Here is a 26430-nt window from a genome sequence, read left to right on the forward strand (position 1 = left end):
CTCTTAAAAGGGGAAGCTTTGCGCCTATATTCACCACAAGCGCAAACGGCAGGATGGGTGCAAAATCGGACAACAAGGGCCGGGATTCTCCCCCAACCGGCGGGCGGGCCATACCGGCGCCAAAGAGTGGTGTGAACCACTCTGGCGTCGGGCTGACCGGAAGTTGCGGAATCCTCCGCACTTCCGGCGGCTAGGCCGGCGCTGGAGTGATTGGCGCCGCGCCAACCAGCACCGAAGGGCCTCTGCCGGCCAGCGCGGTTGGCGCATGCGCAGGAGCGCCAGCATGTTCTGGCGCATGTGCAGAACCACTGGCGTGATCCCTGCGCATGCGCAAGGAGTTTCGTCTCTGCGCCGGCCATGGCAGAGCTTTACAGAGGCCGGCGCGGAGGGAAAGTCCCCCACGGCACAGGCCCGCCCGTTGATCGGTGGGCCACGATCGCGGGCCAGGCCACCGTGGGAGCCCCCCCACGGGGCCGGACCCCCCTGAGGATTCAGCCCTCAGAGCCATGTCCCGCCAGTATCATAGAATTTACAGTGCAGAAGGAGGCCATTCGGCCCATCAAGTCTGCACCGGCCCCTGGAAATAGCACCCTACCCAAAGTCAACACCTCCACCCCATCCCCATAACCCAGCAACCCCACCCAACACCAAGGGAAATTTTGGACACTAAGGGCAATTTATCATGGCCAATCCACCTAACCTGCACATCTTTGGACTGTGGGAGGAAACCGGAGCACCCGGAGGAAACCCACGCACACACGGGGAGGATGTGCAGACTCCGCACAGACAGTGACCCAAGCCGGAATCGAACCTGGAACCCTGGAGCTGTGAAGCAGTTGTGCTATCCACAATGCTACCGTGGTGCCCCAAAGTATGGACCTTGTGTATTTCACGCCGGTGGGACCGGCCAAAAACGGTGTGTTGAAGGGGATTGCCTCGCTGCTTGTGTGGAGGAGATGGGAGGCAGGTTACTCCATTTCTTGTGGCATGTCCCCCGTGTCCATGGGGGTGTGGGTGGGGGGGGGGGGGGGGGGGGAGAGGTGACGAGTTTCCCTCCAGTACAGATTGGAGGGATCCCCGATCTCTATGGAGCCAGCTTTGTTGACTCTCACAGGCCCCATCCTGCCAGCCTGATGATGGAAACCATGCCCCAAGATTCTCTGTTCAGAGTACCTTAGAATATAGAGATAAAACCTGGCCGTTCAGCTGGAGACTACACATCGGTTTTCTCACCCCACGCAGCAGCCTGTGCACAGAGTGCAAGGTTTCACCCAACTTATCTCCATCACTTTGCAGACTCCTTATGTCCTCTTCATAACCTACTCTCCTACCTATCTTTGTGTGATCATCAAATCCAGCAACCATACATTCTATCCCTCCATCCAAATTGGTGATATAGATTGTAAATTGTTGAGGCCCCAGCATTGTTCCGTTTGGCACTCCACAGGTTATAGATTGCCAACCTGAAAATGATACATAGATGTTTACAGCATGGAAACAGTCCCTTCGGCTCAGCTTGCCCATGCCACCCAGTTTCTATCACTAAGCTAGTCCCACTTGCCCACATTTGGCCCATATCCCTCTATACCCACCCTGTCCATGTAACTGTCTAACTTCTTTTTAAAGGACAAAATTGTACCCGCCTCTACCATTGCCTCTGGCAGCCCGTTCCAAATGCTCACCACTGTCTGTGTGAAGAAATTTCCCCTCTGGTCTCTTTTGTATCTCTATCCTCTCACCTTAAACCTATGCCCTCTAGTTCTAGACTCCTTTGCCTTTGGGAAAAGACATTGGGTGGGATTCTCCCGTATCCGGCGGGGCGGGGGGTCCCGGCGGGACAGAGTGGCGTGAACCACTCCGGCGTCGGCCCGACCCAATGGTGCAGAATCCTCCGCATCTTCAGGGGCTAGGCCCGCGCCGGAGTGGTTTGCGCCCCGCCGGCCGGCGTGGAAGGCCTTTGGCGCCATGGCAGCCGGGGCCGAAGGGACTCCGCCGGCCGGCGAGAGTCCGCGCATACACGGGTGCGTCAGCGGCTGCTGATGTCTTCCCCGCGCATGCGCAGGGCGGGGGTCACCTACGCATCGGCCATCGCGGAGGCTAACACGACCGACGCATAGTAAAAGAGTGCCCCCACGGCACAGGCCTGCCCGCGGATCGGTGGGCCCCCCGCCCCCCCCCCCCCCCCCCCCCCCCCCCCCGGAGCCCGCTCACGCCGGTAAGGGACCTAGTCTGATCCACACCGGCGGGACCGGCAAAAAACCAGCGGGACTTCGGGCCTGAGAATTCGGGCAGCCCCAGGGCTCATTGAGTCGCGCCGGACCCCGCCATTCTCCGGGGCGGGCGGTGCGACTCACGCCTTGCTGCCATTTGGAGGGCCGGAGAATTCAACGGCCGGCGGAGGCGGGATTCACGCCGACCCCCCGCGATTCTACGACCCGGCGGGGGGTCGGAGAATCCCACCCATTGACTATCCACCTCATCAATGCTTCTCATTATTTTATAGACCTCTATAAGTTCACCCCTAAGCCTCCTATGCTCCAGGGAAAAAGGTCCCAGCCTATCCAGCCTCTGCTTTTAACTCAGACTATCAAGTCCCGGTAGCATCCTCATAAATCTCTTCAGCGCTCTTTCTTGTTTAACAATATCCTTCCTGAAATAAGGTAACCCGTCTCTACCACTGCCTCTGGCAGCCCGTTCCAGATGCTCACCACCCTCTGTGTGAAAAAAGGTCCCCTCTGGTCTCTTTTGTATCTCTTCCCTCTCACCTTAAACCTATGCCCTCTAGTTCTAGACTCCTCTACCTTTGGGAAAAGATGTTGACTATCTCCCTTATCTATGCTCCTCATTATTTTATAGACCTCTATAAGATCACCTCTAAGCTTTCTACACTCCAGGGAAAAAAGTCCCAGCCTATCCAGCCTCTCCTTATAACTCAGACCATCAAGTTCTGGAGCATCCTCAGTAAATGTCTTCTGCACTCTTTCTAGTTTAACAATATCCTTCCTATAATAGAGTGACCAGAACTGAACACAGTATTCCATGTGTGGTCTTACCAATGTCTTGTACAATTTCAACAAGACATCCCAACTTCTATATTCAGTATTCTGACCAATAAAACTGAGCATGCTGAATGCCTTCTTCAACACCCTGTCCACCTGCAACTCCACCTTCAAGGAGCTATGAACCTGTAATCCTAGATATTTTTGTTCTGTAGCTGTCCCCAACTCCCTGCCATTAACTGAGTAGGTCCTGTCCTGATTTGATCTACCAAAATGCATCACCTCACATTTATCCTAATTAAACTCCACCTGCCATTCATCGGCCCACTGACCCAATTGGTCAAGATCCTGTTGCAATCTTATATAACCTTCTTCACTATCCACTATACCACCAATCTTGGTGTCCCCTGCAAACTTACTAACCATGCCTCCTACATTCTCATCCAAATCATTAATATATATAACAAATACCAGTGGACCCAGCACCGATCCCTGAGGCACACCGCTGGTCACAGGACTTCAATCTGAAAAACAACCCTCCACAACCATCCTTTGGTTTCGGTCGCCAAGACAATTTTGTATCCATTTGGTTACCTTGCCCTGGAGTCCATGAGATTTAACCTTTTGCAACAACCTACCATGTGGTCGGTACCTTGTCTAAGGCCTTGCTAAAGTCCATGTAGACAATGTCGACTGCACTGCCCTCATCTACCTTCTTGGTTACCCCTTGAAAAAACTCAATCAAATTCATGAGACATGACTTTCCCCTTACAAATCCATGATGACTTTCCCTAATTAGCCCTTGCCTTTCTAAATGCCCGTAGATCCTGTCCCTCAGAATATCTTCTAACAACTTACCACTACAGCAGTAAGACTCACCGGTCGGTAGTTCCCGGACTTATCCCTACAGCCCTTCTTAAACAAGGGCACAACATTTGCTACCCTCCAATCTTCAGGCACCTCTCCTGTGGCTGTCGATGATTTAAATATCTCAGCTCGGGGGTCGGCAATTTCCTCCCTAGCCTCCCACAACATCCTGGGATATATTTCATCAGGTCCCAGGGATTTGTCTATCTTGATGCGCTTTAATACCTCCAGCAATCCTCAAGATATCATATTTATTTCTCCAATTTCCCTAACATTCGTGTCGTTCTTAACAATAAATACTGACGAGAAATATTCATTTAGGACCTCTCCATCCCTGTGGATCCGCACATAGATGACCCTGTCTACCTTTAAGAGGCCCTACGCTCTCCCTAGTCACTCTTTTGCCCTTAATGCATCTGTAAAACCTCTTTGGATTTTCCTTTGCCTTATCTGCCAAGACAATCCCTTTTTGCCCTCCTGATTTTTCTCTTTACTCTGCCAAACCCTTTACACTTCAAGGGATCCATTTGACCCCAGCTGCCTATTCATGTCATATGCCTCCTCCTTCCTTTTGATCATGGCCTCAATATCCCGGGTCATCCAGAGTTCCATTCTTCTACCAACCATACCCTTCACTCTAAGAGGGATGTGCTCACCCTGAACCCTAGCTAACTCACTTTTTGGAAGACTCCTACTTCCCAGCTGTCCCCTTGCCTGTAAACAGGCTCCCCCAATCAACCTTTGAAAGTACCCGCCTAATACTATCGAAATTGGCCTCGCCCCAATTTAGAATTTTAACTTTTGGGCCAGAACTATCATTCTCCATAGCTATCTTAAAAGTAATGGCATTATGATCACTGGTCCCAAAGTGATCCTTCACTTACACTTCCGTCACCTGCCCTTCCTTATTCCCAAGAGGAGGTCAGGTTTTGCCCCCTCTCTAGTCAGACCATCCACATATTGCATGAGGAATTCTTCCTGAATACACTCGATAAATTTCTCTCCATCCAAACCCCTAATGCTATGGATGTCCCAGTTAAATACATTTATCTCTACCCATTGCTTCCTGTTAGCTCAGCAATCCTCTATCCATGCTAATATGTTATTCCTGACACTATGAGCTCTTGTTTTGTGTAGGAACTTTTTTGTGGCACCATATCAAATGCCATTAGGAAATCCAAGCTCCCCACATCTACAGGTTCCTTTTTAATCTATGTTGTTTGTTACTTCCTCAAATAACTGTAATAAATTACATTTTAAAAGAGTTTTAGAAATTTCCTGACTATCACTATCACTATGCCAAATTGACACAAGCCTGCTCAAAGTTAGGCACAGATCCCAAAGCTAGAAAGGTTTCACTTTTGCTGAACAATATCCCTGTATTAAACCTCTATTAGCTCATCAGATACAATAATTAATCCTAGCAAGAATATGTCTGTGGAGGTTTGAGTCCCTGAGAGGATGTTTCCCCTCGTGGGAGAAATGTGGAGCTGGGGGGGGGGGGATCATTTTCAAAATAAGGAGGTCTACCATTTCCGACAACAATGAAGAGGAATTTCTTCCTAAGGGCGGAACGGTGGCACAGTGGTGAGCACTGTTGCCTCACAACACTAGAGACCAAGTTCAAATCCAGCCTTGGGTGGCTGTGTGTGTGGATAAACCATGATCAATTGCCCCTTAGTGTCCAAAGATATACAGGTAAGGTGAGGTTATGGGGATAGGACAGGGAAGTGGGCCTGAGTAGGGTGCTCTTTCAGAGGGTGATACAGATTTGATGGATCCAACGGCCTCCTTCTGCACTGTAGGGATTCTATGGATTCCCACAGAGGGTTGTTAATCTTAATTCTTTATTGCAGGGAGCAGTGGAGGCTGGATCACTGAATATAGTCAAGGCTGAGTTAGACAGATGTTTAATCCATAAGAGAGTTAAGGGTTATGGAGGACAGGCCAGTAAGTGGAGTTTACGCCATGATCAGATGAGCCAGATGATTTTATTGAATTGCAGAGCAAGCTCGATTGGCCAAAAGAACTAGCCCTGCTCTTGTTTCTTATAATCTATGTTCCTTAATTGTAATGTAGCTTCCATAAAGCTTTGGAAAAGCTATAGATAACTGAGTGAGTTGTGTCTATGAGATTCAATTATACTTGAAAATGACTAAGGCAGCTTGCCTTGTTCAAGAAAATGTTCAATTGGTGCTTCATGAATAAATGGCAAAAGATTGTGGTTGAATTTCATGTTGAATATTAGAAGTAAGAAGAGTTTTGTATAGCATGTACACCAGTTGATGGGGGTGGGTTTGTGTTAAACGTAGTGTACAAATCTATCATGGCATATTTATCCTTCCATCACTGCAGGTCCATTGCAATAATATGTTCACAAAGGCGGTGAAGATATTCAGAGAAGTGCAATGCTTTTTCTGCTCGGAACCGGGTAAATGGGAGCCAAACCCAGCTACATCTGTTCTGGTTCTAGACGATGTCAATCCAAGTGCTCGCTTTGTCACCGTTCCGTTACAACACCGTATGGCAAACTCCATCATGTGCCGATTCTACTTTGCTGATATCTGGATGATGTTCAGTGAAATTTCCTTCCAGTCAGGTATTTTCCAGTTATGTCAGTTTGATAATATTGTTCTGTTATTTTGCCCTTCTGAGTGCTGTTTGTCTTTATGCATACCACCCTGTCATAGCAGCACGGAGGCACAGTCGTTCGCCCTGCTGCCTGGCAGCGCCAGAGACCCGGGTTTCATTCCGACCTCGGGTGGCTGTGTGCAGTTTGCACTTTCTCCTTGTGTCTCCGTGAGTTTCCTCTCAGTGCTCTGGTTTCCTCCACAGTCCAAAGATGTGCAGCTTAAGTGGATTGGCTATGCTAGATTGCCCCTAGGTGGGGTTACGGGAGTGGAGAATTGGGCCTAGGTGGGCTGCTCTTTCAGAGAGCCAATGCAGCCTCGATGGGCCGAATGGCCTCCTTCTGCACTGTAGAGATTCTGGGTAGGATTCTCCGACCCCACCGCCAGGTCAGAGAATCGCCGGGGGGGGGGGGGGGGGGGGCGGGGCGGCATGAATCCCGCCCCCGTCGTCCGCCAAATTCTCTGGCACTGGAGATTCGGTGGCGGCGGGAATCACGCCTCACCGTACCCCCCCCCCCCCCGGCGATTCACCGACCCGCGATGGGCCGAAGTCCCGCTGGTTCTTTTCCAGTCCTGCCGGCATAGATCAGACTAGGTCCCTTACCGGCGGGATCTGGTGGCGTGGGCGGGGTCCTGGGGGGGGGGGGACGCGGGGCGATCTGGCCCCGGGAGTGCCCCCACGGTGGCCTAGCCCGAGATCGGAGACCACCAATCCGAGGGCGGGCCTGTGCCGTGGGAGCACTCTTTTCCTACACGTCAGCCATATCAGCCTCCGCGATGTCCGACACAAAGGTGAAACCCCCCCCCCGCGCATGCACGGGGATGGCCCCCCACCCCGCTGGGTACGGGAGAATCCCGCCCTCGATATCTGGAAGATCACAGTAACATGGCTGGCATGATTGTCCAACATGATTTTAAAATGAGGTGACTTTTGACTTTTTAACTCCCTCTTCCTCTCAGGTGTTTCATGTGCTGTGTTCAGCACTCGAATTAAGAAGTTCACTTTGCAATGTAACTGTGTTTCCAGTAGTAGTTAGTTCTAGGTTCAGTGACCCACCATGGGGTCAAATACTCTACGACTTGATTTCCCTCTCACCCAATGTTCCTCTTCACTGTCCCCATCACCGCTTCTCGGCTCCACCCACCTGCATCTATCTTCAGCTTGTTTCGCAGGCAACAAGCTCCCTTATATAGTTCTTGAAACCATGGCAACCAGTTGATCAGGCAATTGGGGAACAAGTGGCAAAATAAAAAGAAGATTGGGGTGCTGAAAATGTAAAACAGAAATAAAAAGTACTGGCAACGCGCAGCAAGTTTGGCTCAGCATCTGTAGAGAGAACTGCAGTTAATACTCATTAGAACAAATAACGACAGGGTGGCTTGTAGAGATAACACATTGTTAGCGAGAAAGGTTTGTCAGTTCCTATTTGGAAAACCTAACACCTGCATAAGATGGATGCTCATAGCTGAACACTGAGCATGTATAGCTTAAACCTGATGAAACTCAATCTATTATTATTTTCTTTTTAAAATGTGTTTCTGATGAACTTTTCAAAATAATGGGGCGGGATTTTCCGAGCCCTCGCCGGGTCGGAGAATCGGCAGGGGGGGAGCGTAACACCGCTCCAACGCCAGGCCGCCGATTCTCCGGAGAATTGGCGGCAATTGCACTGGCATGGTCGCCGCGGCTTCGGTCAGGGGCCGTTGAAAGCGGTCCCGCGGCGATTCTCCGCGCTCAACGGGCCAAGTGCCCGCTAAGTCCTGCCGGCGTCGTTCGCATGTGGTCCTACCTCGACGTTATGGCTGCGGGGGTCGTCCTGGTGGGGGGGCAGGGGGAGCCGACTTCGGTGGGGGGGGGGGGGCCTCCACGATGGCCAGGCCCACGATCGGGCCAACCGGTGCGCGCGGTCATTCCGGAGGGGGGAGGTGGCCTATGTTCCTCCGCACTGGGCCCCTGTAAGGCACCGCCATGTTTCCCAGGGGCTGGCACGGAGACGGCTGTGGCACGCATGCACGGACCCGCATTGGTCATGGCGCGCATGCACGGACTCGGGCCTGCCGTGTAGGGCCGGCTTTCACCGCTGGAGCAACGCACAGCACTCCGGCGCCGTGCTAGCCTCCGAGGAAGGAGTATGACTGGGCCTGAAGACCCGTTGACGCCGACGTCACTCGTGCTGGTTTTGATGCCGGCGTCAACACTTGGCCTGGATTTTGGAGAATCCTGGCCATGTTTCTGAAAAGTTTTGCTGTTTTAGAATTATATACATGGAATCAAAGGAATTTAACAAATACAATATGAATGGTTTATTTGAGACTACTTTTAGACTGGAGTAGGGGTTCAGAGGCGAAAACCTTAATCAAAACTTTTTATCTAAAGTCTTTAATACCCTTGGGTTGAAAATCACACTGTTATTAGTAACAAACATCTTGAATGCATTTGCATGAAATCTTTTGTTTGCTTTTTGAAGGAAGTCATTAAGTTATTTATTTTAAATAGGCTAACTGTTTCATTGATAAAAAGATCAAGCGGAATTTCTTACTCATGCATTTATGTATTTGTGAATAATTTTGCACAATAAAATTTCAAATTGTTTAATTTTCATGAGAAGTAGGGGAGTTATGTTCTGTGTTCCCGGGAGTTATACCATTCTTGGTATGCATATAAAACGTAAGCCTGGCAATTATTTTGACTCAGTATATTTGGATCAACTATTCACTCAACAGAGGCACTTGGAATTTACTGTTTATTTTAATTTCTAATCTAACAATGTAAGCGTGAATTATATTTAACATTAACATTTCCAAAGAAGTTTCTGTCATAAGTGAAAAATATTGTTCATGTTAATACAAGGGCAATATATAATAAGGCCATGTATTGGGCTACTGTGTACATTTAACCTTTCTTTTTACGAATATGAAATCCCTCTATTCAGGTCCCTCCGGTTCCTGCTCCTAGTCCTCTTCCAGTGTCCAGCTAGTCTTTCAGAGGCTGGCCTAGCTCTCCTTCTGACCTCTTTCCCCACTGCTGAGATCCCCTGATTTATACTTGGAACTTGCAATTGTGCAAAATATCTGCAGCCGTCCACTTCATTACAAGGCACATTGACGCCCCAGCTTACTATAGCAGTGTGTTGGAATCTGAAGTAAAAACAGAATTGCTGGGGAAATTTATCAGGTCTGGCAGCATCTATGCTGAGAGGAAACTTTCAATGTTTCAAATCCAATATGACTCTTCTTTATAGTTCTCTCGGCACAGCTGCTGCCGGACCACCTTGATTTTTTCCAGCACTTTCTGTTTTCATTTTAGATTTCCAGCATTCGCAATATTTTGCGTTTGTTGGAATCTGATCCTGCTTTATGTAAGCTGCAACATTATATGAATGACCTATTGAGAATTTAGACATCACATCATGATGAGGAAGAAATGACGCATTGACTCCTGTTACCTTTTTATAATTGAAATAGTAAGTAAATGAGAAAATCAAGATTCTGAATTTGAACTCGAGATGCCGTTGAGCTTGTCTTGCTTACAGTTCGTGATGCTTTGTCCACAATACTTATACCAGGTCGAGGGTCATGTGGTATCTCTTGGGCAACATCAGAACGTGGCATCAGGTTTGCTGCCAGCTGAGGTTTGATTGTCACATTCTGAGGCCCGCTTGTTAAATTTCCTGGCAAATTGTCGAACAGTCGAGTACAGAAGGAGGCCATTCAGTCCATCACATCAGCTCCGGCTTTTTCAAAGATATTTGCTCCAATTTGGACAGGAGGTTGTTATTTTTTTAAAATAAATTTAGTGTACATAATTCATTTTTTTTCCAATTAAGGGGCAATTTAGCATGGCCAATCCACCTAGCCTGTACATTTTTGGGTTGTGGGGGCGAAACCCACGCAAATATGGGGAGAATGTGCAAACTCCACACGGACAGTGACCCAGAGCCGGGATCAAATCTGGGACCTCAGCACCGTGAGGCTGCAGGGCTAACCCATTGCACCACCGTGCTGCCCTAGGAGGTTGTTATATTACTTTGTGTAATATATATATATATATATTACTCTTTTGAACCAGCTGAGCTGTTGAAATGAGCAGTAGTCTTCTTGTATAAATAAACTAATTTATTGAATATAAATTAATATCATGAGTTCTTATTTTTTAATACTCAACTAGTAAAACAAATAAACAATTGTAGTTATAACTAATTAAATTATACAATGCAATAATTTGATAGCTTTCCTACATCTGTTTTCTCTGCACTCCTGATACACATTCCTCTTAGAAAGAGCGGGAAAGCTATTTATATAGGTCCTGATAGTGAGACATCATGGGCGGGATTCTGCTGTACCCGGCGGGGTGGGGGGTCCTGGCGGGACGGATTGGCATGAACCACTCCGGCGTCAGGCCGCCCCAAAGGTGCTGAATCCTCCGCACCTTTAGGGGCTAGGCCCGCCCCGCAGTGGTTGGCGCCCCGCCAGCTGTCGTGGAAGGCCTTTGGTGCCGCGCCAGCCAGGGCCGAAAGGACTCCGCCGGCCGGTGCAGGTCCGTGCATGCGCAGGAGCGTCAGCGGCTGCTGATGTCATCCCCGCGCATGCGCAGGGGGGTGTTCACCAAGCATCAGTCATGGCGGAGGCTGACTAAGGCCGGCGCGTAAGAAAAGAGTGCCCCCATGGCACAGGCCCGCCCGCGGATCGGTGGGCCCTGATCGCGGGCCAGGCCACCATGGGGGCACCCCCGGGGCCAGATCGCCCTGCGCCCCCCCCCAGGACCCCGGAGCCCGCCCGCGCCGCCAGGTCGCACCGGTGAAGGACCTAGTCCAACTTAGGCCGGCGGCAGCTGCATAGAACCAGCGGACTACGGCCCATCGCGGGCCGGAGAATCGCCGGGGGGGGGGGAGGGGGGGGGGGGGGCTAGCCTAGAATCCGGCGACGGGGTCGGAGAATCCCGCCCCATGTATTCAGTTGCCTGTACTAGCTTTACATAGATTGATCATGTATACAGATAGTTACTATTTGGCACCTCCTTAAACCTGACAATGAGATTGTTCCACCATGAACTGAGACATTGGCTAACAAGTCATTTAACTGAAATGCATGCACAAGGGCTTTTCTCCAGAATTTCTGAGCACCAAATTGTTTTGTCAGCATCGTCCAATCTGGTGTTGCCCTTTGAGATTAAACTGCTTGATCATAGTAGCTCATTGCTTCATTATCAATTCTAAACCTCGTGTGATTTCTTTCCATCAACTGATCAGCCTAATATATGTTCACCATTGTTTCTCATTGCAGACACCGCAATGTACAACACTTCAGGGGTTTACCCGACTGTGAAAGTCGACAGCACAACCCACAGTGAAATAGGTAAGAAGCTATTGACTTATCTCAAACCTCAGTAGACCATTGAACAAGATCTCGATTCAAGCTCCCCATTTGGTTTTCCAGACCAATTCTTGCTTCAGAAAAAGTTAGCCGTTTTGCTAAAGTATACATAGAGTGTAAAAGATCTGTTTGGTATCATCGCACAACAACTGTTGATGTATAGTCCTTCATTGTTTCTTCATTTCATGAAATAATAGCAGCAATTGTCCCAATTGTCAGAATCTAACACGATTACCTCCTCTGTGGCATAGATTAGGTATGATTGTATAGTTTATTGCCCGGTAAGAGGATTCCTCCGCAACTTGCTGCACAGTTTAACAATACTCCTTGCATTTTATATTTATCTGAAATTTGTGTGTGTTGCTGTCGGAGGTGTACGCATGTCATTTAGGCATGGTTGTAGTTGTAGTTTGAAATTGTACGTAATTCCCGCTCCAACGTATCAATTCCCATTTTTCCCATTGTGTTCTCAGATATTGACCCAATGCATAAAGTGGATGACAGCAACACCCGAATCCTCATTGGCTGCTTGGTGGCTATTATTTTCATTCTGGTCGCCATCATTGTCATCATCCTTTGGCGGCAGTTTTGGCAGAAGATGTTGGAGAAGGTTTTAATGTCTTTACTGAAGATTTTTTCCAGCTCTGTTTTCGGAGCTGCTAATGGCATTTTTTGCCGCTTCCGTGTGGGATATTGTGACCTGAAAGGCATAAGTCAAAGAGATAGTAAAAACAGAAACACGTACACTGGGCAAATTGGAAATTCTGGGAATGAACAAAGGCTCAGTAAATATCTGAGGAAGGTAGATCAACACTTCTCATGGAGCTCATCACCAGAACTACAATTCTGACCAAGATTCCCACCCACCCACCTTCCTCTTGGCTTAACGGCCTATATCCAATGTCAGGTTAAAAACCATGCCCTAAAATCTGTGATGATAATTGGTTCGTGATACAAAACTTGGAAGTATTGTAAACTGTAAAGAGGACAGTGTCGAGCTTGGAAAGGTCATAGACAGGTTAGGGGAGTGGGCAAATAGGTGGCAATGAAGTTAAATGTAGAGAAGTGTAAAGTGGTGCATATCAGCTGGAATATTGTGTACAGTTCAGGGCGCCACACTATAGGAAGGATGTGAACGCATTGGAGAGAGTGCAGAAGGGGTTTACAAGAATGGTTGCAGTAATGAAAAACTTCAGTTATGAGATAGATTGGCGAGTTTGGGACTGCTCTCCAAACAGGCGATTTGATAGAGCTGTTCAAAATCATGAGAGGGCTAAACTGAGTAGATAGGGAGAAATTGTTCCTGTTCATAGAAGGATCAAGAATGAGGAGGCGCAGATTTAAAGTGATTTACAAAAGAAGCAAATTTTTTAAAAGTAATTTTAGAGTACCCAATTCTTCTTTTTTCTGATTAAGGGGCAATTTAACGTGGCCAATCCACCTGCCCTGCAGAACTTTGGGTTGTGGGGGTGAAACCCACATAGACAAGGGGAGCAAAGGAAACAAATGTGATGTGAGAAAAACCGTTTTTGCACACCGACTCAGGTCTGGAATGCATTGCCTGGAAATGTGGCGGATGCAGGTTCACAAAAGGCATTAAAGAGAGCATTAGATGATTATTTAAATTGAAACAATGTACAGGGGACGGAAAAAAAGCAGGAGAATGGTAGTAAGTTGCTATTTGGCAAGCTGGTGCAGGCACAATGGGCTGAATAAAACTCTGGCTCATGGATCAGACTCGCACATAGATTTATATGATTAGAATTTTACGGGATCTAATGTGTTATTTTTATGTTAGAAGGCATATGCAAAATAACCAGTTCTGGGGATGTGGACTTTACTGCTACTTATTGCTCATCCCCAGTTGACCTTGAAAGGTGGTACTGAGCACCGTATCTTCAAGGTGCTCCTGCAGTATACAAATCAATAACCAGCTGATTTATACAGCTAGATTATGCGTGCATATAGAGGAACATACAAACGGGAGTTGGTTATTCGGCCCCTCAAGCGCGTTCCATCATTCAATCAGACCATAACTGAGCTGCATCTTAAATCCATTTGCTCAGCTTGCTTCCTTATATCACTCTCCATCCAAATCCTGCTTCTCACACCAATCCCGGCTTCTTTCTGTCTCCACCCTGCTCTCCATAATTGCCTAGCCTTTCACCAGCTCTTCACCAGGGCAGGAATACGCTCCCTACACTCCTCGCCTATCTACTTTGCATTCCACCTTTCATATTCCTTCAAACAAATCTCTTTGAACAAGCTTTTGGTCATCTGCCCCAATATTCATGTCGCTTGGTGGCATATTTTGTTTTATAATGCCTCAGTTTTGTTTTGTGAAAGATGCTATTTCAATGCAAATTGCTGTTTATTATTGGTGACATAGTCCTTCAGTATTCTTTCGTAACAAAAATCTATCCATCTTTTTCTTGAGATTTTCGATTGGACTACCCTTTACAACATCTGCGGGGAGCCAGTTCCAAATTCCCACTACTCTTTTTGTGAAGAAGTATGCCTGAGCAGCCTAGCTCTAATATTTAGGCGATGCTCCTTTGTTCCAGACACCCCCTTCAGAGGAAATAGATTTGCTTTTATCTAAACCTATTGACTCCTATAATCATTTAAGCACCTCAACAAATGAACCCTTTAACGTTTAAACTCAAGGAAACAGTAATAGCTTCCACACCAATCAATAGGATATATGGATTATTCATTCAGTTAGGTTACAGGGTCAGATGATATTTGCACCGATTTCATTGACTGAACGCTTCTCTTTTAGGCTTCACGACGAATGCTGGATGATGAGCTCACGGTGAGTCTCTCACTGCAGAGTGAGACCATCATGATAAATAACAAGTCCTCCCCACCCAGCGAACAGGAATCCAACTCCACATATGACCGGATATTCCCTCTCGGTCCCGATTACCAGGAGCCATCAAAGCTGCTCCGCAAGCTTCCAGAATTTTCCTTGAGTTGGGATGAGCCAGGTGAGGATATTGAAAGCGACATAAGCTGCTAAGTTCAGTCATATAATAGTTTTTAATCTTAGCCTGTTGCCAGGGAGAGGGACCAAGTCAGTCGATAGGGAATAAAATTTGGTCTTGAAGACAATGGCTTCAGACTTCCTAATTGAAGGACGTTTCTGATCATCCAGTATTGGGTGTCGGAGAAGTATGATAATTTAGTAACAGTGGAGGAGTTAAGAGACGTGGTGCAGTCGAGTCAGTGTACATGTAGAAACTAACACTGCTTTCGGATGCCATCGCTGAGAGGTAGCATGTGGGCCAAGGAGTGGTGGGGGGGGGGAGAAAGGGCGGAGAATGGGGATGGGGGTGGTGCAGGAGCAGGAAGAGAAACCATTGAAAGTGATACTCTGGATATGATTAGATGGGTAAAGCATGGGACCAGGTGAGAGCTGTCTCACCCAATTGCACGACGTGGAGGAAGCCGATGTGGTTAGCCATGTCAAAGGCAGAAGACAGGTTGAGAGAATGAGGAAGGAAAGTTCATCTTCATCACAGTCACATTGGATGTCATTTGTGACTGTGATAAGAGTTGTTTTGCTATTGTGGTACGGATGATGGTGGAGAGGCCAATTGGAGAGATTCAGGAGGATTTATGTAATTAAAATATGCATTTCTAAGCGAGCACAAAATGGCTTACTTGCATTCATAAGCAGTGATATGTCCCTCCGAGAAAACAATTTAGAATAACAGTTTGTTTTTCTCTTTTTAAACATTTTAGATTAAACTTGCCGTTCAGGGAATTGAGTGCGATGTTGTTATTTTTCACTCAGGGTGTAGCAGTGACTATGCAAAGCCACTCGGAGCACCGCAGGATAATGTGCCACATTATGCGGAGGCCGACATTGTGAACCTACAGGGTGTCACTGGAAGTAACACTTATTCTGTTCCTGCTGTGACCATGGACTTGCTGTCTGGTAAAGATGTGGCTGTGGAGGAGTTCCCACGCAAGCTGCTGACACTGAAAGAAAAGCTCGGAGAGGGACAATTTGGGGAGGTTAGTACAATACTTTAGCTGTAATTAGCTATTGAACTAGAGCATGAGAGCATCAAGAACTGCGGGCTGCACAGTGTGCTGTGGTTAACACTGCTCCCTCACAGTGCCATGAACCGGGTTGGATACAGGCCCTGGGTCACTGTCCGTGTCTGCATGTGTCTCACCCCCACAACCCAAAGATGTGCAGGGTAGGTGGTTTGGCCATGCCTAATTGCCCCTTAGTTGGAAAACACCAAGAACTGGAATAGTTCATCCAGATCCTCGAGCCTGCTCCACGATTCTGTACAGATCATGGCTGTTCTGTACCTTTTGTATATTTTAATGACTGAGGCTCTCAAATCTCTTCGCTCCATTATAGTTACTACTTTCTTTCCATTTGAAGATAGTCTGCTTTATCTTTTGTTGGCCACTAAGTAGATGGCCTCACATTTGCCACATTTTTACCCACGCACTTAATTATATGCAAGTCAATTACCCTAAATTTGGGGCTACATTTTATTTTACTTAGCTGGAGACCAGCAACAATTCTTACTGAAAAATGTAGTTTATTCACAAAGGAAGCACTAAAATACGGCCTTCAGTCTTCAAACCCGCTTTCTCATTCCCTCATGAACTAAAGCTCTATTTTGTTACAATTATCACTATCGTTTCCTTAACTTGGCATCTATACTAATCGACTACTCTGTAGGGAGGAATACCTCCCATATGATCACAAGTACAGAGATTAGCTGGATGTGGAAATTCATACCCCTTGTAAGTGGCAAGTAACAAATGAAGTCGGTTCATGGCCAACCGAATTGGGCGGGATTCTCAAACTGACAGCCGGGTCGGAAAATCGCCTGGGTTGGCGTGAAACCCGCCTTCGGCGTCCTCTGAATTCTCCGGCCCCCCAAAAATCACCCCGGCGTGAATCACGCCACTCGTCTCAGAGAATGGCGGGGACCGGCGCGACTCAATGGGCCCTGGGGCCACCTGAATTCTCCGGCCCACGATGGGCAGAAGTCCCGCACGTTTTTCACCAGTCCCGCCGGCGTAAATTGAAGTAGGTCCTTACCGGCGGGACCCGGTGACACGGGCGGCCTCCGGGGATCTTGGGGGGCGCGAGGGGGATCTGGCCCCGGGAGGTGCCCCCACGGTGGCTTGGCCCGTGATCGGGGCCCACTGATCCGTGGGCGGGCCTGTGGCGTGGGGGCATTCTATTCTTCCGCACCGGCGGCTGTAGCGGTCCACCATTGCCCGTGTGGAAACAAAGCCCTCTGCGCATGCACGGGGATGACGCCCGCTCCCACGCATGCGCCAACGCGTGACAGGCGGCTGACCCTTCGCGCCGTTTGGCATGGTGCCAAGCCCCTTTCCCGCCAGCCGGCGGGGAGCAAACCACTCCAGGGCAGGCCTAGCCCCTGAAGGTGCGGAGGATTCCGCACCTTTGGGGCAGCCCGACGCCGGAGTGGTTCACGCCACACCTCAGCGCCGGGACCGCCCCACCGGGTAGGGGAGAATCCAAGGTGTCAGGGACTAGGCCATCTGCCTGGAGGTGACCTCACAGCGGCAGACCAAAAGAAGCTAGCCCTTCAGACAGATTTTAAGGCCCTTCCCATCTGCTTGGCCACAACTGAGGCTGCAGGCCATCATATCAAAGAGTTCTCTTCTCCACAATGGTGGCCCAATTGCTCAGGCTACTTTTTAATTTGAAACATTAAAATGTTGGAACGACGGTGTCTGAAGATGGAGATGAACTGCAGGCTTCAACTCCTAGCTGGAGGGGCTCCTATTGGCTCTCCGGCTTCGAAAGACCACCCACCCAACCAGCTCAATCTCTATGGCTACTATTTGGTCAGTTTTGGGAAAAATCATTACCAGGCACACTGGGCAGTATTTCTACTTGCCCCCTGGCGGGCATATTTCCCATGTGGAGAAGGCCCCACATAACATAGGTTGGGTGCTCATCCCACCAACTTCCTGCCCACCCACAAGCTCACCCTATAAGAAGGTGGCAGACGGGCCCTGAAATCAGCAGCCCTCCCACCATATTTTAATGCATATTTAAGGGTCAATTAGGCTTGTTATCAATTTTTTTAAATCGTTGGTTGGCAACAGTTTGCATGCCACAAACCCTCAATGTCAAAATCTAACAATTCACTGGATGCAAATTCTGATCTCCTCAGGTCCATCTCTGTGAAGCAGAAGGGATGCAAGAATTCATGGACAAGGAGTTCCCATTTGACATTTGCTTCAATCAGCCAGTGTTGGTTGCAGTAAAAATGCTGCGATCAGATGCCAACAAAAATGCCAGGTAAATGCTCCTTGTGTTCCCTCACTCAAAAAACCCTTTCCAAAGACCCTGCCCAGGACTTCACTATCACCATTATCAAAGTTGTTCATTTGATTCAATTAGCAAATATTTTGCTTGGGTCACATGCGAAAGAGTTTTCAAAGAATGAGGAGAAGCTACTGTAAACAGATGGTTTTGCAAAGCCTCCATATTGCCATGTATTTCGCAACACAATGCCTGTGTGAATTCAGGGACAACAACAAACATTTTTGAACCTGTAAATACCAAATTTCATTAACTACTGATATACAGATTCAGATGCTTGCCTTTATCCTGTACAATGGTGAACTCTTTATATTACTGGGATAATAATCCAAAAGCCTAGCGTAATAATCCTGAAGAATGTAAATATTAATTCCATGGCTATTTGAGAACTGGACTTGTTTTTTTATTAAATCTAGAAGTATAAAACAACTAGCAGGGTAATTGACCATAAAGCTGATGGGTTGTCATTAATGCCAGCAACTTCACTAATGCCCTTTACCCCTTTTGGCAAAGATCAAGTGTGAGATCAGGTATAATGCCTTTTCTTGTCACCTTGAGTAGGTCCCCGTTGTGGGAACCATGAATTGGATTCAATTTGAATTTTAATTGCTTTTTGGAGCAAGCAAGGAGATAGATTAAAGGCTTGTAGTTCCCACTTTGTAACTCTGAGAATGGAATGTTTTGTTTAAAATGCCCTATACCTCATCTGCCATGTATCTGACTCCCATCCCACCTTAACTGCCTTCTGAAATGCCTTAGTAACCACTGACAAGAAATACCAGCCTTATCAACAGCCCAACATCTTGAGGTTGGCTAAAAATAATGAGATATACATTCTCATGAAGTTTGTCACAGTTTATTTTCACTGTTAATGCAGAGAAATCTCCTGAGGCAATTCACAAAGACATGAAGTAAAGTTGGGGGAGAAATTATGGGGAGAGACCAAATGCTTGGTGGAAGTGATGAGTTTTAAGAAAAAGTCTTTAAAGCAGAGTGTGAAGGAGTGGAGGAAGGGGTTTGGGAAGGAATGCAGAATGTGGCACCTGGGTAGCTACAAACAAGACCACCCCTGACGGGGGAGAACGGAGGAGTTGAGATAGAAAGCAGAATCTGAGAAAGAAGGGTTGGAAAATGGGCGGGAGTTGGCAGTGAGGGAGGGAGTGGGGGGAAGGTGGTGCAGAGACTAGAGGAGGTAACAGCGACAAGGAAGGAAGATTACCATCTCAAAACATTTCAAAATAGTAAGTTTTATTAAATCTAGAAGTATAAAACAACTAGCAGGGTAATTGACCATAAAGCTGATGGGTTGTCATTAATGCCAGCAACTTCATTAATGCCCTTTACCCCTTTTGGCAAAGATCAAGTGTGAGATCAGGCATGGTTTCCGATGTGCATACCTTCACATATTAAAGGTGGGTGAATAACGATATGAATTGCGCCCATCTAACCGGCGTGAATCACTCGGCGGTTCCCGTCCGAAATGACAGTGTAATTTGTCAGGAGAATCGTGCCCCTTGTCTTAATCTAGTGCCTGTAAGAATGAAACATAGATTTTATGGATCTGGATTCTGGGGCTGGATTCTCCGACCCCCCCGCCGGGTCGGAGAATCGCGGGGGCCATCGTGAATTCCGCCCCCGCCAGCCGCCGAATTCTCCGGCACCGGATATTCGGCAGGGGCAGGAATCGCGCCGTGCCTGTCGACGGGCCCACCCCCGCCAATTGTCCGGCCCACGATGGGTCGAAGTCCCGCTGCTGTTCTGTCGGTCCTGCCGGCGTGAATTAAACAAGGTATTTACCGGCGGGACCAGGCAGCACGAGCTCTGGGGTCCTCGAGGAGGGGGGGGGGGGTCAGGGCGATCTGGCCCTGGGGGGGTGCCCCCACGGTGGCCTGGCCCACGATCGGGGCCCAATTAACTCACCATGGACTAGGAATGGAACCCGAAACCTTTCTAATCTGCATGGCTGGGGGATAGTGACTTAACCGGTGGCCCATAAATATTTCTGCGCGTCTCTGCTTTAATCTCCGTTCACGACACAGCATAAACCATGTTTTAATTCAACTCAATCATATTTAACATTCCGCAGAAATGACTTCCTGAAAGAAATCAAGATCATGTCCCGGCTGAAAGACCCAAACATTATCCGATTGTTGGCAGTCTGCATCAGAGATGACCCCCTCTGTATGATCACCGAGTACATGGAAAATGGGGACCTTAATCAGTTCTTAACACGCCATGAACCAGAAAGTGCAGAGCCAATGGCAAGCAATGCACCCATTGTAAGGTGAGGCTTCTATTTGCAGTTGTTCAATGTCACTTTAATGCTTGCTATGATACTTTATAGCATTATAGTGTTGCTTATCTATCTGAACAGCACAGGGGAGATATCAAAGTTAAAAACTGAGCTCATTCAAATGTGTAAAGGTAAGCCTTTGCTAACAAGCTCATGCATAGGCTTTGGTTTTTATACTATATTTGTTAATAATATCAACAAATTAAATTCTGGGCCGGGATTCTCCCCCAACCAGCGGGCGGGCCATACCGGCGCCAAAGAATAGCGTCAACCACTCCGGCGTTGGGCCACCCGGAAGTTGCGGAATCTGCCGCACTTGCGGGGCTAGGCCGGCACTGGAGTGGTTGGCGCCGTGGCATCCGGTGCCGAAGGGCCTCCTCCAGCCGTCGCGAGTTGGCGCAGGAGTGCCAGCATGTTCTGGCACATAGGCAGAACCACTGGCGTGATGCCTGCGCATGCGCAGGGGGTTTCGGCTCCGTGCCGGCCATGGCGGAGCTTTACAGAGGCCGGCGCGGAGGGAAATTGTTGCCCCATGGCACAGGCCCGCCTGCAGATCGGTGGGCCCCGATTCCCCCCGTGCCCCCCGAGGACCCCGTTAACCGCCCTCAGAGCCAGGTCCCGCCGGCATGGACTTTGTCCATTTCACGCCGGCGGAATTGGCCGAAAAAGGGCAGCTGCTCGGCCCACTTCCAACGGCCCCCGACCGGCGCAAAGTGATCCCCGACCCCGCCAAATAAACGGCGTTGGAGAATTCGGCTGCCGGCGTCGGAGCGGCAGGACGGGATTCATGCGGCCCTCCCCCCCCCCCCCCCACCGGCGATTCTCCGACCCAGCGGGGGGTCAGAGAGTTTGGATTCAGTCAGGAACTGTTCATAATGTCTGCCTGTACATGATTTGTTTACTGGTATATTTAGCTGCTGGTGTCATTTCTTTTGTCAAACTCGCTGTACAAAGTAGTAGTAACTCATTTCCTAGGCCTCTGTTTAAGCTATGCAATCAAAATCCACAGGCCGCTTTTGGTATCTGTTCTTGACATAAGGAACAGGCGTATAAATCAACAACAACAGCTCCTTTCAGTTGTGTCTGTTTCTTTTCTAATCTCAGCTATGCCAACCTCATATTGATGGCCATGCAGATCGCCTCCGGCATGAAGTACCTCTCCTCACTCAACTTTGTTCATCGTGACCTTGCCACTCGGAACTGCCTGGTGGGTAAGAATTACACAATCAAGATAGCTGACTTTGGTATGAGCCGTAACCTGTACAGTGGAGATTACTACCGAATCCAAGGGCGAGCTGTGCTTCCTATTCGCTGGATGTCCTGGGAGAGCATTCTACTGGTGAGCACCTCAACTTGTATTCTAACTCACTGGGGGTAATGTGCACGTGTGTACATGCGTGTCTGGGGTCTGGAAGCTGCATTCCCCAGGCATTGATGAAGCAAAGGGTTTTACTTTATCTTCTTTCAACAATCATCCAATTGCGTAATTAACCTGTTTGCTTTCCAATTGGTGTCGGCAGGCAATACGTCACAAGGACGGATATGTCCAAAGGCGATACGGTGGCACAGTGGTTAGCACTGCTGTCGCACAGCGCCAGTGATTCGGGTTTGATTTCAACCTCGGGTGATTTTCTGTGGGGAGTTTGCACATTCTCCATGTGTCTGCATGGGTTTCCTCCAGGTGCTTTGGTTTCCTCCCACAGTCCAAAGATGTGCAGGTTAGGTGCATTAGCCATTCTAAATTTCCCCTTCGTGTCCCAAGGTTCGGTGGGGATACGGGGACAGAGTGGCAGATTGGGTCCAGGTAGGGTTTTCTTTTGAGGGTTGGTGCCAACACGATGGGCCAAATGGCCTCATTCTGCACGGTAGGGATTCTCTGTTGGCCGATGAATGGCTGGAGTGGGGGAGGCGTGAGTCATGTGATGAAATCTCCAGGAATAAACTTAATCACAATTGACAACCCTAACATAGAATGACATAGCGTTTACAGCACTCAGCCTGGCCATTGGACATAGTGTTTATGAGCCTATTTCATCAAACCTCATCAGCATTCGAAAAATAAGAGCAACACTGAAATTAAAGTAAAATGCACTGACCAAGTAGAAAGACAGTAAATTAGAGGATCACAATACAAAGCGATTACAATTAAAAAGTCAAAAAAGGGATTAGAAAATTTAAATATGTAAAATGTTTTACAGCGCCAGGTTAGATTCTGACCATGTGGAGTTTGCACATTCTCCCCGTGTCTGCGTGGGTTTTCTCCGGGTGCTCCGGCTTCCTCCCAGTGTCGACAAATGTACAGATTAGGTGGATTGTTCATGTTACTTTTCCCCTCAGTGTCCAACGGTTAGCTGGTGTTACAGGGATAGGATGAGGAGTGGGCCTAGGTGGGGTGCTCTTACGGAGGGTTTGTGCAGACTCGATGGGCCGAATGGCCTCATTCTTAACTCAATGGATTTTATGATTCTATGATTTTAGCCACAAATAAATAAAAAAAGTTAAATATTCTACTGCACACAAATAACAAGAGATAAACCAAGATGGGGATTGGGTCAGTAAGGGGCATATATGGTAAACTCACACTTAATGTCTGCGAAAGGGCAGAGATATTGGCCGTGACTGAACGAGTGTAATAGCCACGGGTGCAAATCTCATAATGACTGCCAATTTTCGTTCGAGGCCGAAAACATGATTTGCGCTGGCAATATTTTGGATTCCAATCCTCCTCACCCCTCCCCCCCCCTCCCGGTCTGATGATACTCCAGAGGGGCGGGAGCCTGATTTGCATTATTATAATCTCAATAGCAGGCTTGATGCTGCTATTTCCACCCTCAGCGTATCCTCCCACTCATCCGGTGTGCCATCACACCAACGTGAATTACTACTGCTTTTCAAAAGCGAAAACCAGTCGTGATGACCACGCCGAGGGTGCATAGGTAAGTATGAGGGACATGCCTGACCTGCAAGTGACAACCTGGCCATGCCAGTGTGGCAATGCCACTGTGGCAGTGCCATGGGTGGGCCCTCTCGGGAGCCCCATGGTGGAGAGTGGTCTGATGTATAGTGGGTGCACGCGCTGATGCTTGGGGTGGAGGGGAGGGACATGCTGATGCCCCGAGGGTGGGGGAGAGGGGGGCAAGTGCCCTGATGCTTACGGTGTGGGGAATGCTCCAGTGCCTTTTGAGGGGATGATTGCTGTGCTTGTGGAGGTGTTTCCCGAATACTTGTGAGGGAATCCTCTATGTCTGGGGTTGGGAGGGGTGGGGAGTTTAGTTTTTGCGCAGATCAGGATGTCCTTTTAAGATGGCGCCTCGATCTCTGTGGAGCCCTGCAAACACACCCCCAGAGTACTGAGTGCCCGAAAAGCTGGAATGAAAACTCAGCTGGGCAACTGGAGAGCTACACGCCAGTTTTCAGTCTGATACTGACACTCTGAAAAAAATTGGGACAATTCCACCATTGAATAGTTACTTTGCCCCTGTAGTTACCGTTTAGCTAACAAGGAGATGTGCATTGCTGGCAGGACACAACTTCAATTGCCATAGAGAAGGAGAGTAAGAAGTCTTACAACATCAGGTTAAAGTCCAACATGTTTGTTTCAAACACTAGGGGCGCGTTTTTCACGGCGAACGGCGGTTCTCCGACCCCAATGGGCCGAGCGGCCGGCAGTTCACGACCGTTTCACGACGGCAGCAACCACACCTGGTCGCTGCCGTCGTGAAACGGGCGCCAGATGCCCGTTTGGGGCTTCTAGGGGCCGATTGGGACAAGAGCAACACGACTGTGCTCAGGAGGGGACAGGCCCACGATCGGTGCCCACCGATTGTCGGGCCAGCGTCCAAATCGGACGCACTATGTCCCCTCCGCCGCCCGGCAAGATCAAGCCGCCACGTCTTGCTGGGCGGCTGAGGGGAAAGACGGCCACCGCGCATGTGCGGGTTTGTGCCGTCTGCGTGATGACGTAATCCGCGCATGCGCGGGTTGGAACCGGCCAACCTGCGCATGCGCGGCTGACGTCATGAGTCGCGCCGGGCGCGACATTCTCTGCGCGACGCCCCCGCGGCTGAGAGTTATGGAGCGCCTCTCCTAGCCCCGCCGGGAGGGGAGAATAGGGGGCGAGGAGAGGCCTCCGAGGCCATCGTGAAACTCGGCCAAGTTCACAACGGCCTCCCGATTTTTCCCGGGAGCGGAGAATCGCGCCCGTGCTTTCGGAGCACTGCTCCTTCCTCAGGTGAGTATAGCCCCCAAGTGATGAGGGACATGCCTGACCTGCAAGTGACCTGCAAGTCACCCTGCAGGTGAATTCACCTGAGGAAGGAGCAGTGCTCCGAAAGCTAGTGTTTGAAACAAACCTGTTGGACTTTAACCTGGTGTTGTAAGACTTCTTACTGTGCTCACCTCAGTCCAACGCCGGCATCTCCACATCATTGAGAAGGAGGTAGTGAGTCACCTTCTTGACACTCTGATGTCTGTTTCGTGCAGGTACACACACACTGCTATTTGGAAGGGAGTTCCAAGATGTTGAAACAGCCACAGTGAAGGAATGGCAAGAGAGTTCCAAGATATTTGTAGAGACCAAAATGAGATAAAGCTATTTAAGAAAGAAAGTGGGCGGATAAATTGATATACTAATTAGGCTTCGGTTGAAACCTGCTGGTCTCTCAAGGAATTGAGGGATATGGGGAATTGAAGCCCAAGATCAGCCAGGAATAGCGGTGCGGGTTAAATAAGCCATGAGGTTACTCCTGCTCCTATGTCTTGTGTTCTTGCGACGAGGAATTAGTGGCTTACAATTTAATTGGGTTTTACTCCTTTTATAGAATGTGGTTGAATGAGTAACAACATGGACAATAATTCCAGGTGGAATATTTGATCATCATGTCGATCGCTACAGATAAAAATCATTTGTTAGGCATCTGTCGATTATTTTTTATTTCCTCTTTTCTTCAGTCACTATTACACTCTCAACTACAAAGATAACTGCATGTTCTTAATTCTTTAACAAAAGTGGTGATGTGCCCTTATTTTGCCTGCTTTCTCTTTAGGGCAAGTTTACTACAGCAAGTGATGTGTGGGCTTTTGGCGTGACCCTATGGGAGTCCTTAACCTTCTGCCGAGAACAGCCATACTCCCAACTGTCAGATGAACAAGTCATTGAAAATACTGGCGAGTTCTTCAGAGATCAGGGTCGACAAGTAAGCTTGGATTAAATTGATCTTCAACTTATCGTGTATTCAATTTATAAATGTTATACTCAGCCCTGTCCATTTCTATCCAATAATGTACCCCATGATTTAGATTTTTTGATTTATTTATTGTCACTACTTTTGCCCCCCCACCCTCCCCCTCGCATTCGCATTTTTGTAGGGGCAGCACGGTAGCATTGTGGATAGCACAATCGCTTCACAGCTCCAGGGTCCCAGGTTCGATTCCGGCTTGGGTCACTGTCTGTGCGGAGTCTGCACATCCTCCCCGTGTGTGCATGGGTTTCCTCCGGGTGCTCCGGTTTCCTCCCACAGTCCAAAGATGTGCAGGTTAAGTGGATTGGCCATGATAAATTGCCCTTAGTGTTGGGTGTTACTGGGTTATGGGGCTAGGGTGGAGGTGTTGACCTTGGTGGGTGCTCTTTCCAAGAGCCGGTGCGGACTCGATGGGCCGAATAGCCTCCTTCTGCACTGTAAATTCTATGAAGAACATGCTGGTCTATGAAGAACGTGTACTGACGTACAGTGAAAAGTATTGTTCTGCGTACAACCCAGACAGATCATTCCATACATGAAAAAAAAACATAGAGCAAACATAAATACACAATGTAAATACATAGATACAAACCTGAAAGGGGACCATGTGAAATGTGGAATGTCCAACACTGCAGCAGTCTGCCCAACACACCACCGAATTATCAGTCTGGATTGTGTGCTCAAGTCT

General features: G+C 48.4%; 1 protein-coding gene across 2 annotated transcripts in view; it reads left to right on the forward strand.

Annotated features, from left to right (window-relative positions):
* ddr2a (discoidin domain receptor tyrosine kinase 2a) overlaps nt 1-26430 on the forward strand; it is a 201511-nt gene that overhangs the window by 165769 nt on the left and 9312 nt on the right. For both annotated transcript variants that reach the window (XM_038794916.1, XM_038794917.1), the window contains 9 exons: nt 6222-6465; nt 11780-11851; nt 12343-12479; nt 14652-14859; nt 15669-15892; nt 18058-18185; nt 20296-20493; nt 21607-21841; nt 25548-25697. In XM_038794916.1, coding sequence (XP_038650844.1) covers nt 6222-6465; nt 11780-11851; nt 12343-12479; nt 14652-14859; nt 15669-15892; nt 18058-18185; nt 20296-20493; nt 21607-21841; nt 25548-25697 — 1596 coding nt within the window. The remainder of the gene's footprint in view (nt 1-6221; nt 6466-11779; nt 11852-12342; nt 12480-14651; nt 14860-15668; nt 15893-18057; nt 18186-20295; nt 20494-21606; nt 21842-25547; nt 25698-26430) is intronic.

Source organism: Scyliorhinus canicula, chromosome 4 (genome assembly GCF_902713615.1).
Source record: "Scyliorhinus canicula chromosome 4, sScyCan1.1, whole genome shotgun sequence".
Lineage (NCBI taxonomy): Eukaryota > Metazoa > Chordata > Chondrichthyes > Carcharhiniformes > Scyliorhinidae > Scyliorhinus > Scyliorhinus canicula.